Source organism: Chrysochloris asiatica, unplaced genomic scaffold, assembly GCF_000296735.1.
Source record: "Chrysochloris asiatica unplaced genomic scaffold, ChrAsi1.0 scaffold00023, whole genome shotgun sequence".
In the NCBI taxonomy this organism is placed as follows: Eukaryota; Metazoa; Chordata; class Mammalia; order Afrosoricida; family Chrysochloridae; genus Chrysochloris; species Chrysochloris asiatica.
In genome coordinates this window covers 16,219,749-16,235,034 of record NW_006408541.1, presented here as the reverse complement: position 1 = coordinate 16,235,034, position 15,286 = coordinate 16,219,749, and the positions used below count along the sequence as shown (strand labels likewise).

The 15,286-nt window shown below is 42.5% G+C and overlaps 1 protein-coding gene across 2 annotated transcripts in view; it reads left to right on the top strand.

Annotated features, from left to right (window-relative positions):
• Positions 1 to 15,286, top strand: part of EYA2 (eyes absent homolog 2 (Drosophila)) — a 233,985-nt gene that overhangs the window by 109,205 nt on the left and 109,494 nt on the right. For both annotated transcript variants that reach the window (XM_006839219.1, XM_006839218.1), the window contains one exon: positions 7,511 to 7,594. In XM_006839219.1, coding sequence (XP_006839282.1) covers positions 7,511 to 7,594 — 84 coding nt within the window. The remainder of the gene's footprint in view (positions 1 to 7,510; positions 7,595 to 15,286) is intronic.

The window sequence follows — 15,286 nt, the reverse complement described above, 5'->3', positions numbered from 1 at the left end:
AACATAGACAAGATGGTGGGTTGGTAGTAGTGGGCTGTGGAGTCGGTTCCAACCCATAGTGACCCTGCGTAGGGATTCTGAGGCTGTAAATCTTTATGGAAGCAGAAAGCCTCATCGCTCTCCCGTGAACCGGCTCATAGTTTCGAACTACTGAATTTGAGGCTAGCAACCCAACTCACAATCACTACGCTACCAGAGCTCTTTATAGGCAAGATGTTATTGTTGTTGTTAGGTGCCATTGAGTCGGTACCAACTTGTAGCAACCTTATGCTCAACAGAACAATAAATAAATATATATATATACCATTCTCTGTCAGGGGAGAAAAATGGCAAATTCACTGGGTTATGCTTCCCTGGAAAAGGTAAAAAGGTAGTCATTTGTTGGTTTAAGTGGGCCATGGGTATATGGATTCGTGTTGACAAAGCCTGGGTCAGTGCCAAAAAATCCTAGTGCATTCTCTCATCACATCCTAATTTACAACCCTGTTGTATAGGTGTAGTGCTTGACCACACTTAACAACAACAATAGGTGTAGCACTGTAGGGTAAGCACTGGACCACAAGGTCGATTTGAATTGCAAAGTGGGTAGTTGGAAACCCCATACAGGGTTCTTATGAGTCAGAACTTAACAACACCAACAATAGCAGCAACATAATCCAGGTAGCCATTACAAAGGCCACAAACTCCAATATGCTAAGAAATATCATTTTCATCACTTCCTTAAAATGAACATAATATTGAGTCTGCGTCCTCATTATATCAGGAAATCCCATCTCCTTATTGGACCACCTCAACTCTCAGAATCATCTAAGAATCTACTAATCTCCACTCTCTGGGTCACTGTTGCCTTCCTCAACCTAAAGTGATCAGTTAAAATCTATACCGGCTCTGGGGTTTCCATACCATGCACTGAACATAAGGATCCTTGTTGAAGCCCAGAACCTTGGAATATTAGCTATTGGTCTTTGGTTGCAAGCAACAGAAATCCATTTTTGTTACTGAAGCAGACAAGAGTTTATTGGAAGAAATGGGCCTGGGAGGAAGTCTTAAAGCAGGTTTAGAAATAAAAGCAACCTAAGGAATTCAGGGCATCTTCAGAGTTCAGTGTGAACCATTTTTGATTCTGGTGCCAAAGAGAGAGCATCCCACTGGCATGGCTTGATTCTTATGCCTAACTTTGATTGACACTTCCACCAAGGCAGCACATAATGGGAAAAGAAAACCAGAGCATTCTTAACAGAAGATGGGGGGATGGACCCTGGAGAACCAAACAGCAAAGGTCCACCACTAGGGCATGTGATACTTCACCAGTATCCACCAATATGGCAGGACCAACTGTTTATGGCTAAGACCTGCTCAGTTGTCCTAGCAGATGTGAACTATGTAGGCGCTCACATCTGTCCAACATACTTGGTCTGTTCCTAAAGTCTTCATCCACCCCAGCAACCTGCTATCAAGCAAGTCTCACCACCCATGGAACCAGTCTCAGCCCGAGGGATTCTGTTCTTTCTTTTCCTTTAATTCTTAAAGCCTTCACCTCACTTCATCAAGGAGGCCTTGCATAATCCCTTCAGTGGGTTTGGATCTTTTCAAAAGGCTGGAAGACAATTCATTGACTTCAGGTTATGTTTGCTTTCTGCTCTGCCATATTCCTGAGGCTTTACTACCATCTTGAAATTGCAAAGCTATGAAAAACACAGACGGCCACACAAGCATTCATATTTCAAAAAGAATTAAAGTCATCTAACACAGTTTCTACTCACAGTAGAGGATGGTGGGGGTGGAGAGGCATGTTTCTGTTAAACTGTGCTTGGGAAGGGGGGCTCAGTGTGGAAGTTGGAGATTATGGGGTGATATTATTCTGGAAACATCTGCTTCTCAATTCCAGAATAAGTACCACTGGGCAAGGACCATTGAAAAGGTGTGAGCCATGTTTCACTCCTGTGCTTAATGTCAGCAGAAAGGACTTGCATGGGTCGCACCTCTTAAGTCTTTGGCAGTTTTGCTAATGGCCAGTGCTCCTAAGAGTGAAATTATGTAGGAAAATGGAAAGGAGGTGAATTCTGAGCCTGTATTAGTTAAAATCCTTCAACTATAGGTGCCAGAAACCAACCTGAGCTAGCTTTTAAGTGAAATAGCAGAATTTATTTTAAGGCTACAGGGACTGTCTGAGAACCCAAGGGCAGGGGGATAGCAGAATATTGGAAGGGTACTGAGACCAGCAAATAGACAGAGGCAAGGGGATGTGGGCCTGCTGTTTTTCCCACAATGCCACAGTGAAGGTGCTAGAATGTCCAGACCACAGTGTCAACACTGACCCCAACTACTGGTGGTTGGGCACAGCTCTTCTCCTCTGGGCCCCCCTACCACTTTGCTCCCACTTGAAACCAAGACCTGGAGAAACATTGACTTTTCTTTCTACCCATCACCTCCTACCCACTGACTTCCTTGGTCCTTCATATCAGCTGACCCAACTTGGCTACCAACAGCTACCCAAAGACAATGAATTGCTTTCTGGTCTTCCAATTTTAAGTTCCCTAAATATACCTCTGAGTCAGCTAGGGTTAGGGATCAACCCTGCCCCAAAAAATGGTGGACTGGGAAGTAGGATCACCTATAGACCAAGGACGAGGGTTGGTACTAGAGTGGTGGGGTACAATGGTGAAGAGGCAGGCCTCCTTCCCCACAGGGGATATAATAAGTAAATGGAGTCTGCACTAACTTTGAAAATATTCACTGGTTTAAAAATACATATATTATTGAAGTTTCTAAATTGAACTAATCCAACCTAGTCAGTTCAGATAAGTCAGGACTAAGAATGTGTGAAGCCCAGAAGCCACTCACTTGAAAGCAGTGGTTTCCAAACTTTTTCAACCATGACACATAACAAGAAATATATTTGATGTTGTGATCCAGCACATGCAGACACATAAATATAACTATATTTTAAAATTCATGATCATTGATCCAACTAGAATTTGGCATCAACAAGATTATGGATCAACTATCAGCATCCCTGGAAGCATCAGTCAAGAAATCCAATAATGTATTGATTGCATTGGATAAATATGCTGAAAAGATAGCGTAGTGGTTACGAATCGGGCTGCGAACCTTAAGGCCAGCGGTTCGAAACTACCAGCCGCTCCGCGGGAGAAAGATGAGGCTTTCTACTCCCGTAAAGATTTACACCCTCGGAAACCCTGTACAGGGTCGCTATGGGTCGGACCCGACTCGATGGCACTTAACAACAACAACAACAACAAAGTTTGAAAAAGCAAAGATATCACTTTGAGGACTGACGTGCTTCTGACCCAAGCCATGGTCTTTTCTAGCACCTCATATGCATATGAAAGTTGGATGATGAAAAACAAAGACAGAGGAATCTATGTGTTCAAGCTGTGGTGTTAACAAAGCATATTAAATATACCATGGACGTTTAAAAGAATGAACAAAACAGCCTGAGAAGAAATATACCCAGAATGCTCTTCAGAAGCCAGCATGGTGAGATTTCAACTTAATTTCTTTGGACACGTCATTGGGTAAGACCCGAACCAGAAAAGAACATCATGGTTAGTAAAGCAGAGGGTCCGTGAAATGAGGGAGCCCACCATAACTTCAACAGTGGATTCAAACATACCAGCAATCATGAAGGGGTCACAAACCAGGCACCGTTTCTTTCTGTCATACATAGTCGTCATGAGTCAGCGTCAACTAGACAACAGCTGAGATGCGAAGTGACCTTTTGTCCTTCCAGACACCACACAGCACTACTTTTAGAGGCATGGTAAATACCAGATGTCAGTACAGGCATTGACTTGCACAGAGTTTAAAAGATGGCCACGTCATATGCACAAGAACACCCACACTTGCAGATAATACCCACTCGACCTGGCATCAAAGACTGGATGATCAGAGCTCAACTAGAAGAAGAAATAAGAGAGAAAAAAGGGTAATCTGATACAATTTGAGGAACCTGATCTACACCTATGGATGCAGTAGCTCAAAAGAGGGACTAAATCTTTACAGTGAGGATCATTCCCACCCCCTCTATACACAGAGTAGACAGGGATGAGCAACTTGGACATTGGCTACCCAAAATTGGAGGGAGGGGTTGGGGGGAGGGGTTTACAAAGGCGAGAAGTGACTGGCTTACAAGCTTTCAAGAGGGAGCCTAGGTCCAGAGGGTGCAGAGAAAGGTAGAATCTCCACTGAGTAGTATCCAATCTCTCTGGGTGGGGCTGTTGAAAGGAAATGGGGATAGCACTCAAGTGGCACAATAGTGAATAATTATTATGAGGACTGATTGTGAGGGTTGGAAATGTAAAGGTAGACATTTTGTAGCAAAAGGAGGGGCGTGATTGACTTGCAGTCTAGGAGCGGAGGTCCCTGGGACCATCAAGAGAGAAAAGCAGAGTGTAGGACCCTACCCAGAGAAACAGTAACACCAGAGATGGAGGCAGAGATGATGACATGGAGAGATGGAGCAGCCGGGAACTCTAGACCCAGAGAGGGAGAGAGACTGTGTGCTGATGACTGGAGGACAGGCTTGCAGGGTATACCCTTTGGTTGGTTAATGATGCATGGAGGGGATTGTAACCTTGGCAAGGTAATGATATACGATAGGATGAATGTAAAACTAATAGTCTCTCATGTAAACTATCACATAATTCACAATAAAACTTTTTTTTTATAAAAACAGATGGCTGCTCAAGATGGAGCCCCAGGAGATACATTTGCCTCCTCGCCTTCCATCAGTGACACAGATCCTTTGTTCCTAAAACAAGGATCACCACTTTACACCTTACAGCAAAAATATTCCCTAGGGTCTCCTTAAAATCCAACAACAGTTTGGTGGTGGCAGCAGTGTATCGTGGAGTTAGTTCTGACTCATAGTGGCCCTGCATAGGGTTTCCAAGGTTGTGAATCTTTTTAGGAGCAGAAAGCATCATCTTTCTCCCATGGAACAGCTGCAATTGCTGAACTTGAAGTTAGCAGCCCACCTCGTAACCATTACGCTATCAGTTCCTGAACAATAGTTTAGCTTAACTAGTAAACAATGTCTTTCTTGGGCATTGTGCTCTTTTAAGAACTCTGTACATGGGATTGCCATCCAGTGACTGACTAGACAGGACCCTGAGAGGTCAGTGAGTGTGTGTTGACTTGGGAGAAACAATTCAGAAGAGTGAGAGTGAGGGTGATTGTGTAATACAGAGACAGTAATCATGTCACTGAAATGTACATGGTCAGGTGGCTGAATTGGTGTCTGTTTTGCTGTGTACATTCTCAGCAGCAATGATGCAATAAAATAAAGCAAAGGCAGTGATCACCAGGAAAACCAACAGTATGAAAGATTAAAGTCAAACTAAGTAAACAGAGTAGATTGGCAGAGAGGTCATTTAAGAAACAGAGAACTTAGCAAAAAACAAGCAGTGGGCGCTATTAGGAAATAAACACATGGAGAAAAAGAAAGACTTATTGGAAAATTTAACAATGACTGTGAGAATCAAAAGTGTAATAAAAGGGAAGAGAAATTTTAAGACGTCTCCCAGAATATAGATCAAAAATATAAATAATATTTTTTAAAGGATAAGAGATAGTGTATCAATCTAAAAGATCCAATATTTGACAATTAGAAATTCCAGAGAGAACAGTTGAAAAGATGAGAAGGAATTATTTAAAGAAATAAGAACATTTAAAATTCCCAGGCTATATAGAAAGATGCAAGATACTGGACTGAAATTCTCAAGTACTAAACGTTTTGAATGAAAAAAAGAACATATCTAGGTATATCCTCATGGCTTTGAGGATAACAAGTGCAAAGAAAAGACCCTAAAAAAAAAATCCTAGAAAAGGGAAAAACTTTATTAAAGGATTGAGGATTAGCGAATTATCACACTTCTCATCCACACACTGAACACTAGAAGACAATGGCGGAATTATTTCGAAGATCTAGAGGACAGTCTTTTAATGGTATAATTCTATACCCAAAGAATTGTAGAGCAGGGTAAAGCTATCAGCTGTGCAAAATTTCAGAAAGATTATTTGTTATAAACTCTTTCAGAAGGAGTAACTTAGAATGTACTCAAGTGTAACTAGGTAGAAATCCAAGAGAGGACACTTGAGGTCCAAAGGCCATTGGATCTGGCCCAGAAATGTAGTAAAGGGTGCTCTTGGGAGTTCTGGGTATTTAGTGACCCAGAAGGTCACTTAGCCCACTTTACAGAGTTTTGTAACAGAGAATGGATGTCTCTAGGATAGAGATCCTGTGCTTCAGAAGGTGTGGCTGAACTTGAGGTCACAGAGAAAATACATTCCTGCAAACAAGAAATGGTAAAAGCAATTAATAAACCTCAGCAAAAATAAAAAGCCATAGTTTTATAGATTTAACTATGAATAAATTTGGAGTTGTTAATGAAATGGAAATACAAATGGCCTTGATGGAAATAAAGTGGCTCTAGGATTATGACGTTGGGCACTGAGATAAGCAAGTGGAATCCTACCACATTTCTTGTTCTGAAGTAAGCAAGGATAATCACAAGATGTAAATGCTCTTCACTGACTATCAACTTTTGAAATCAACGTATAGACAGAACATGGACGATGTCCTTATAGTTACAAAGCCAAATGTACAAACCAAAGTTTACCCATGTTAGTAATGCAAAAGGAAAGGGCGAAGGAGAGAGCCACCAGTACCCAGATCTTCCATGTGGGTTTACTATAAGGAGCACTGGTGACACAGTGGGTTAAGCATTGGACTGCTAACTGAAAGGTCAGTGGTTCGAACCCATCAGCTGCTTCAAGAGCAAAAGATGAGGCCATCTATTTCCATAATCATTTGCCTCCTTGGAAATCCTATGAAGCAACCCTGCTCTGGCCTACAGGGTTGCTGTGAGCTGGAATTGACTCAATTCCAGTGCGTTTTAGCTAAAAGATAATGCCCAAAGGCGAGGGAACTGAGGAGAGAGGAGCTCACGTATGTGCAAACTGGAAGAAGGTTCCCATGAGCTAAATCCTCATATTTTTCAGAGTACCCACTCAAAAGATAGTGTCTAAAGTTGGCAAATCGAGAAGTGAAGGTATATGTATGTAAAAGTATAAGTTATGGAAGTAATCATCCAAATTGCCAAAACAGAAATGGTCAAACGTGGTTGGAGCAGAGGCCACGACTAAGTGTGAAATAGTAGTTATTTCATTTTGTCCAATGAGTTTTATGATTTTTATTGTTGTTTTTGGATTGAATCGCTCCTTTTCAAAGTTTTTCTATGTCAGGCAAGAATCAGCTTCTTGGTTCCACAAGGCTGCTGGGAGTCCAGAAATTGGCCATCTGAATATGCTTTCACAGATGAGGTTGGAAGGGGACTCAATGACGTGGCAGCAAGCCGCATGTTTAATAACTTAAAGATAGCATTTCTCAAGGCCTCTTTCTCCTCCAAGGGAATTAATTTCTGCAGACATTAAGTCAGATGCAAGCGAGCTCATTTGTCTCCATTCTCTTCCTCTTTCATCACAGCGTGTATTCGTGTGGGACTTGGATGAGACAATAATTATTTTTCACTCCTTACTCACGGGAACATTTGCATCCAGATACGGGAAGGTAAGGATCTAGTTTGTCTTTCTTTCTTGTTTTTTTATTTCCTTTCCAACATGCCAGTCTGTCCAACCAGTATGTCCTGAGAATTGTGGGGGCAGTTGATTATGAAGCAGCTTCTGCAACAATGCTTTCCCTTTGGGTCAGCTTGAGTTTGAAGACTATGGAATCTTCCTTTGACACATGAAAATTTAATTAGCTCCTCATCTATTGTCTCCTATGCCTTTTCTTTCAACACATGAAGCGTTCGACACAACTTGATAGGACATAAGGCCTTTGTTGTCAGCAGTTTCTCTGCTAAGAGGGTTAGGATACACCTCAGCCAAAAACCTCCTAGCTTTAAAACACATACCCTAAGATGGGAGGGAATGTGATAGGTGCTTGTTTATGTTAGTGTGTCCGGCAGATGAATTTAATTTTCCTTCTGTTTTTCCAAGACAAGGGGAGACATTGTCAGCTTCAGCATTCATCTTAACAACAGTTTTGCAAGTGTATCATCAATAAATTAAGTCCGGGTGTCATCAGTTAGGATTCTGAGCAAATATGCTATTGACTGTTTAGTGGTTAATGGAAGAAATGTTGAAACTGCCTTAAAAATGCAAAAATGAGTCCAACTACTAAAGACCCTAACTCCACCAATTCTTTGAGTTCATCCCATGGGCTTTTCAATAAACCACAATAAAGATCCCTAGACATCTGCCATCTCTTCAAGGGAGACATCTGGGGGTGGAGGGGCGAAGTCTTAAGAGATGAACGATTGTCATTTCAGCAAGGAGCAAGGTGGGTGACAAGTTGGCAGCTGCTTGTCAGTGACTGGAAACTATTCCTGTTTCTGTTTAGAGACCAGAAATATGATTTGACATCACCTCATGGGTTTTCCAGCTGTTCATGTGTTTTGGGGGGTTTTTTGTTGTTGTGTTTTTTTAATGGGGGTTATAACAAGCTGGGTATATAATTAGCAAGATAGATTTATTGTCTGCCGTTATGGTGTAAAGAATATAAAAATGGTGTTGGTGGTTCAGAAATCACTCGTGGTGTAGAAATGTCACTAATATGTCTAGCAATGCCTGTGGGAAATCCAACATGTAATTTTGGAGTGCACACGGCTTCATCAAGCGCTGCTGAAAACACCCCAGGGTACACTTAACAACCATTGCAAAAAGGTGGACTTTCCCAGCAGGCCTGTGGTAGTGAGGTGCCCTCTAGGTTTGAGTGGTCCTGGTGTGGCGCTGTAGAATAAACATTGAACTGCTAACCACAAGATTCGCAGTTCAAACCCACCAGCCGTTCTTTGGAAACCCTCTAAAGGTTGCTATGACGGCACTCAACAACAACAACAACGGCACTCAACAACAACAACAACAACCCTCTAAAGGTTGCTATGACAGCACTAACATTACAGGTAAAGTCACCTCCACTAAGAAACTTCCCTTCACTCTTCTTGCGCTTGGAGATACCTTCCTCTACACTTCTGTAACTCCATCTAGCTGCTCACTTCTTCTGGATCGTGTTGTTGTTGTTAGGTGCCATCGAGTTGGTTCTGACTCATAGCGACCCTGTATAAGGTTCCTGAGGAGTGGCTGGTGAGCTTGAACCACCGACCTTGCAGTTCAAACGGCTTTTGCAGCCTGATGCATTGTCTCACAGCACCACACCAGGACTCCATTGTTGTTGTTGTCGAGTGCCATTAAGTCGATTCCAACCCATAGCAACGCTGTATAGGGTTATCGAGGAGCAGCTGGTGAACTTGAACTGCCAACTTTGCAGTTCAAACAGCTTTGCAGTCTGATGCATTAAACCACAGCACTACACCAGAAACCTCGGTAGTGGCATCCCCTAAAGAGCTGGTGACTATCCTACTCCCCAGCATCATCCCCTCCTGAGTCTTTCCGTCCCCCACCCTACCGTATTCCCTCCCATGTTAGGGTATGTGTTCATGGTGCTCCCTCTGCTGGGTTCCACCCAGTAGCAGACCCTGAGACAAGGACGTAGGTGCAGGTCGTTTATTTGGAGGTGAACCAGGCTACACCAGTGCAGATGGGGAACATGAGACCGGATGGGAAGGCAGCCAGTACAAGTTGCACAGTCAGCTCCTATGAACTACTGGGCTCAGGTCCGGGGGAAACTTCTGGAAGAAGACTCATGTCAAACACACCTCAGAGTTGACCCACCCGAGTGGTGAGGGAGCTAGGATATTACTGACCAATTTTCTCCCATTGTGGGCTGAGGATTTCTCCCAGTGTTTATAGTTCTCATTCCTAACCTACTCCAAGAAATCCCTAGGGCAGGGAATCACAGGCACTAGCAATACAAAGTCTCTACATGTATAGGAATGGTGGCATCTAGGAAGACGTGGAGTATGGGACAATGGAAGCCTCTGCTGTAATCTAGAATGTTCTAGAATGTTCTTTATCTTTCAGTTCTCATGTAGCTTCCTCCATGAGGACTTACCTAGCTACCCTCTCCACATCTAAACTACATTTCTTCCCGTAACTGTATTTTTCATTTCTATTGCAATTTTGCACTGGTCATGTCTCCTCTAAACAATGAGAACCACGAGGGCGGAGATCATGGGCTGTGTTACCCAACCCAGCATAGTGCATAGGGCAGAATGGCTCAGTAAATATTTGTTGCATGAGTGAATCAGAACAGTCCTCGAGACTGTAAGCAGTGTGAGGGCAGGGACTTGTTTTTCTTGTTTGTTCATTCCTTTATCCCCAGGGCATGGAACAGTGCCTCCCACATAGGAGTGTCAAGTAAATATTTGTTAAATGAAAGAAGGGGGCAAGGAGAAAAGTACCAGACAAGTTTCTCACTGGTGGCCACAAGCCAAATTCAGCCTACAGACATTTTTGTTTGGCTCTAAAGTGTTTGAAAAAAAAATGTGAATTTGTGGCCAACATTTAAAAAATCAGGATATTGCACAGACCAAAACAATCAAGGTTTCCAGCTCTTCTTGAAAAATTAGGACGTTTGGCAGCTCTGCATTCACAGGTGGCAACAATCATAGAATCTCGGTAGCGGAGGGCTCTTGTTAGAGGGGGTACATGCTCTCCAGCCCATCACACTCCTACCTGGCCTGTGTAACCCGTTTACATAATCTCCCAGGCCCCATTGATGCCTGAGTTCCAACACTTAATCCTAGAGTTACAGAACCAAAGGAGGTCAGAACTTAAAGGCCCTAGGAGACCATGAGGCCATTGTACAATTAGTCTCCATTGTACAAGTGGCAACGTGGTTAAGTGCTCAGCTGCTAACTGAAAGGTCGGTACTTGAAACTCACCAACTTCCGCAAAGATTCTATTCATAGCAGCCAATATAGGAGAGTCAAACTGCCCCATAAGATGTCCAAGGCTGTCTTCTGTTTTTTGGGGGTTTTTTCCCCTTTTAGTATGGGTTCTTTTTCTTAGTCTTTTACAGTAGTGGTCCTATGCAGTATTTCTCCTTTTGTGACTGACTAATTTCACTCAACATAATGTCCTCAAGGTTTATCCATGTTATGTGGTAGCTTACAGCTTCTTTGTTATTCTTCAAGGTAGCATAATATTCCATGTGTGTAGGTACCACAGTTTGTTTATCCATTCTTCCATTTATGGGCCCTCAGGCTGTCTCCATCTTTATGCTACTGTAAATAGTGCTGCTATGAACATTGATGTGCATATATCTACTCGTGTTATGGCTCATCTTTCTTGTGGGTAAGTACCAAGTAGAGGAATTGCTAAATCATAAGGTATTTCTATTTCCAACCTTCTGAGGAAGCGCCATATTGCTTTCCAGAGAGGTTGGACCATTTTTCAGTCCCACCAGCAATGCAGGAGCGTTCCAGTCTCTCCACATCCTCACCACCATTTATTGTCCTCTACTTTTTTAATCTTTTCTGTAAGGCTATCATCTTAATGGGAACAGATTGCCAGGTGTTTTCTTCCACAGAGCAGCTAGTGGGCTCAAAGCACCAATCTTTTCATTAGCAGCCAAGAGCTGTCCTATAGAGATGCTATAAGTTGGCATCACTCAACGGCAGTGGGCGTGGTTTTTACAAATATGTATGGGGAGAAATGTGTCCTCGAGCCTGTTGTCTAGGGGTATTTGTTCATGCTGTTCTTTCTACTGGGTTTGTACCAGAAACAGACCCTGAGGCAGGTAGTTTAAATGGGAGATGAACCAGGAAGCACCAGATGCAGAGAAGAAAGTGAGACAGGGAAGGGAAGAAAGCCAAGAGACCAGGAGAGAATTTGAGTCAGACCCCAGACGTATCCACCAGCTCTGCCTCCCTGCCTGCCCCCAGCATCTCAAGGGGAAACAAAAGTGCTGCCTTCATTTCTCTTCTAAGTTTTCTGCTCTTTACCCAGCGCATGCTAAGGTGAAAAATGAGGGTTTTGTATTTGTTAAGTCTGGCAACTCTAAGAGAGACTCAAAGTTGTTGTTAGATGCTGTTGCGTTGCTTCTGACTCGTGGCGCATGCACAGTAACCCTGCGCCATCCTCACAATGGTGGTTACACTGACTCCATTGCTGCTGCAGCAGCTATGTCAGTCCATCTCACTGAGGGTCTTTTTCGCTGACCCTCCATTTACCAAGCATAATGTTCTCCTCCAGGGACTGGTCCTTCCTGAAAACATATCCAAAATATGAAAGATAATGTCTTGCCATCCTAGCTGTACTTCTTCAACACAGATCTGTTTGTTCTTCTGGCAGTCCATGATACTCTTAATATTCTTCTCCAACACCATAACTCAAATATGGTCTTCCTTTTCCACTGTCCAATTTTCACACGCATATGAGGCAATTGAAAATACCATGCCTTGGGTCAGATGCATTTTGGTTCTCAAATTTATAAAATCTTTGCTCTTTAACACTTTCAAAGGCCTTTTGCAGCAGATTTGCCTAATGCAATATGTCATTTGAGTTCTTGACTGCTGCTTCTAGTGAATATTGACTATGGAACCAAGCAAAATGAAGTCTTTGACATCTTGTTAAGTGTCATCAAATCGGTTGCAATTCATAGCGACCCTTTATGGGGTTTCCATAGAGCGGCTGGTGAGTTTTTCCCACTGACCTTGTGATTCAAACTGACCTTGCGGTCCAGTGCATTTTCCTGCAGTACCTCACCTAGCAGTAACTTAAACAAGAAAACATTGATTTCTCTTGCACCCAACAATTCAGACATAACAGCGACAGTTAACAAAGCTGCTCTGCAGCCCAGGGACCCAGTCTTTTTCTTCTTTCATTCGCTGCCTTTCCCTGAAAAGTGTCCTCATTTCAAATTTTCAAATGGTTCATCATCGGTCCACCATTCTTCCCATACAAGTGAGAAGAGCAAATGAGACAAGGGAGTGTACCACTTCTCTTTTTAGGGCCAGAGCCAGAGGGTGCACTCATCTCTTCTGTTCATATCTCATTTTCTGGAACTTGATCACATAGCCACATCTAACTGCAAGGGAACCTGAGAAATGTAGTCTGTATTTGGGGTTGCCGTAGAAAATCAAACCCAAACCCATCGCCCAGGCTATTCCAAGTCAAAGGAGCCCTATAAGGACAGTTGTTGTTGTTGTTAAGTGCTGTGAAGTTGGTTCGAACTCATAGTGACCCTGCACAACATTTCCAAAGCTGTAAATCTTTACGGGAACAGAAAGCCTCATCTTTCTCCCACAGAACGGCTGGTCGTTTCATACTGCTCTATAGGGTTGCCTACACAGAGGTCTTTACAGAAGTGAAATACCACATCTTTCTCCCATAGAGTGACTGATAAGTCAAACCATCAACCTTTCTATTAGCTGCCGAGCACTTAAAGCACTGCGCCACCAGGTTGCCATATTGTTGCTGTTGTCAGTTACTCTCTAGTCAGTTCTGACTCACAACCATCTGATGCACAACAGAACGAAACATTATACATGCGGTCCTGCCCCAGCCTCACAATTGTGATGTTTGAGCCTATGTTTGCAACCACTGTATCAGTCCATCGCCTTAAGAGTCTTCCTCTTTTTCACTGAGCCTCCACTTTACCAAGCATGTTGTTCTCCGAGACTGCTCCTTCCTGACAACATGTCCAAAGTACAAGAGATGAAGTCTCGCCATCCTAGCCTCTAAGGAGCAATCCAGCCATATTTCTTCCGAAACAGATTTGTTCATACTTGTGTCAGTTCGTGGTACTTCTGATATGCTTCACTAACACCATAATTCAAATGCATCAATTCTTCTACAGTCTTCCTAACTCATTGTCCAACTTTCACATGCATATTAGGCAATTGAAAATACCATAGTCAGACATACCTTAGTCCTCAAAGTAAATTCTACTCTTTAGCACTTGGAAGAGGGCTTTTGCAGCAGATTTGCCTAATGCAATATGAGTGTTGATTATGGGTCCAAGTTAAATGAAGTCTTTGGAAACTTCAATCTTTTCTCTATTTATCACGATGTTACTTATTGGTCCAGTTCCATTCTAAAGACGGTAGTCTTGGGTCTTCATCAGTAAGTACTTAAAGTCTTCTTCACTTCCAGCAAGCAATGCTGTGCCAGCTACATATCTCAGGTTGTTAATGAATCTTCCTCCAATCCTGATGCCACATTCTTCTTCATATAATCCAGTTTCTTAGATTATTGGCTCAGCATCTTTATGGAAACAGACTGGCATGGTGAAATGTTATGGTGTATGGTGAAAGAATACAACCCTGCCTCCCCACACACCCACACACACCTTTCTTGGTTTTAAGGAAATCAGAAAGTCTCTTCTGACATCTGTTTTGGTATTTTCTTTCTTCCTTGTTTTTTTAAGGACCTTTTTCTTTCTTCCTGTATGATAGTCTTAATGTCATCCCACTCTTCTCTTCTCTAATCATTAGTGTCTAATGCATCATTCAGTATTCTCTTGCTCTAACTAAGTGCTTCTTGGTCTGTGTACCACAATGAAGGGTTCTGGGATTCCCATTCTTCTCAATGTTAGCCATAGTTTGTTATGATCCACACAGTCAAACGCCTTTGCATAGTCAATAAAGCACAAGTAAACATCTTTATAGTATTATCTGATTTCAGTCACGTTCCATCTGGCATCAGCGGTGATAGCCCTAGTTCTATGTCCTTTTCAGAATCTGCTTTGAAATTCCCCTAATTCCTTGTTGATGTACTGCTGCAATCATTTTTAATTATCTTCAGCAAAATTTTACTTGCATGTGATATTAATGATATTATTCAATGATTTCCACATTCTGTTGGGTCACCTTTCTTTGGAATGGGTAAAAATAGGGATTTCTCCTAATCAGTTTGCCAGGAAAGCTCCCTTGCAAATTTCTTGGCATAAACAAATTGAGCACCTCCAGTAATGCATCCGTTTGTTGAAAATTTTCTGTTTGTGTTCTCTCCGTTCCTGGAGCCTTGTTTTTTCACCAATGCCTTCGGTGCAGCTCGAACTTCTTCCTTCTATTGGACAGCTTCTTGATTCTATGTTTCTCTTCAAATGGTTGAACATCCATCAGCTTGAGAAAGAACTAAAGCCTGCTCTTCCCTTTTGGTTTTCTGACCCCAGGTCTTTGCACGTTGCATTATAACACTTTGCCTTCTCAAGCTGTCCCCTGAAATTCAATGTTCAGCTCTTTTACTTCATCATTTCTTCCAGTCACTTTAGGTTCTCTACATTCAAGAGCAACTTTTAGAGTCTCTTCTGACATCCATTTGGGTCTTTTCTTTCTTTCCTGTCTTTTTTTTT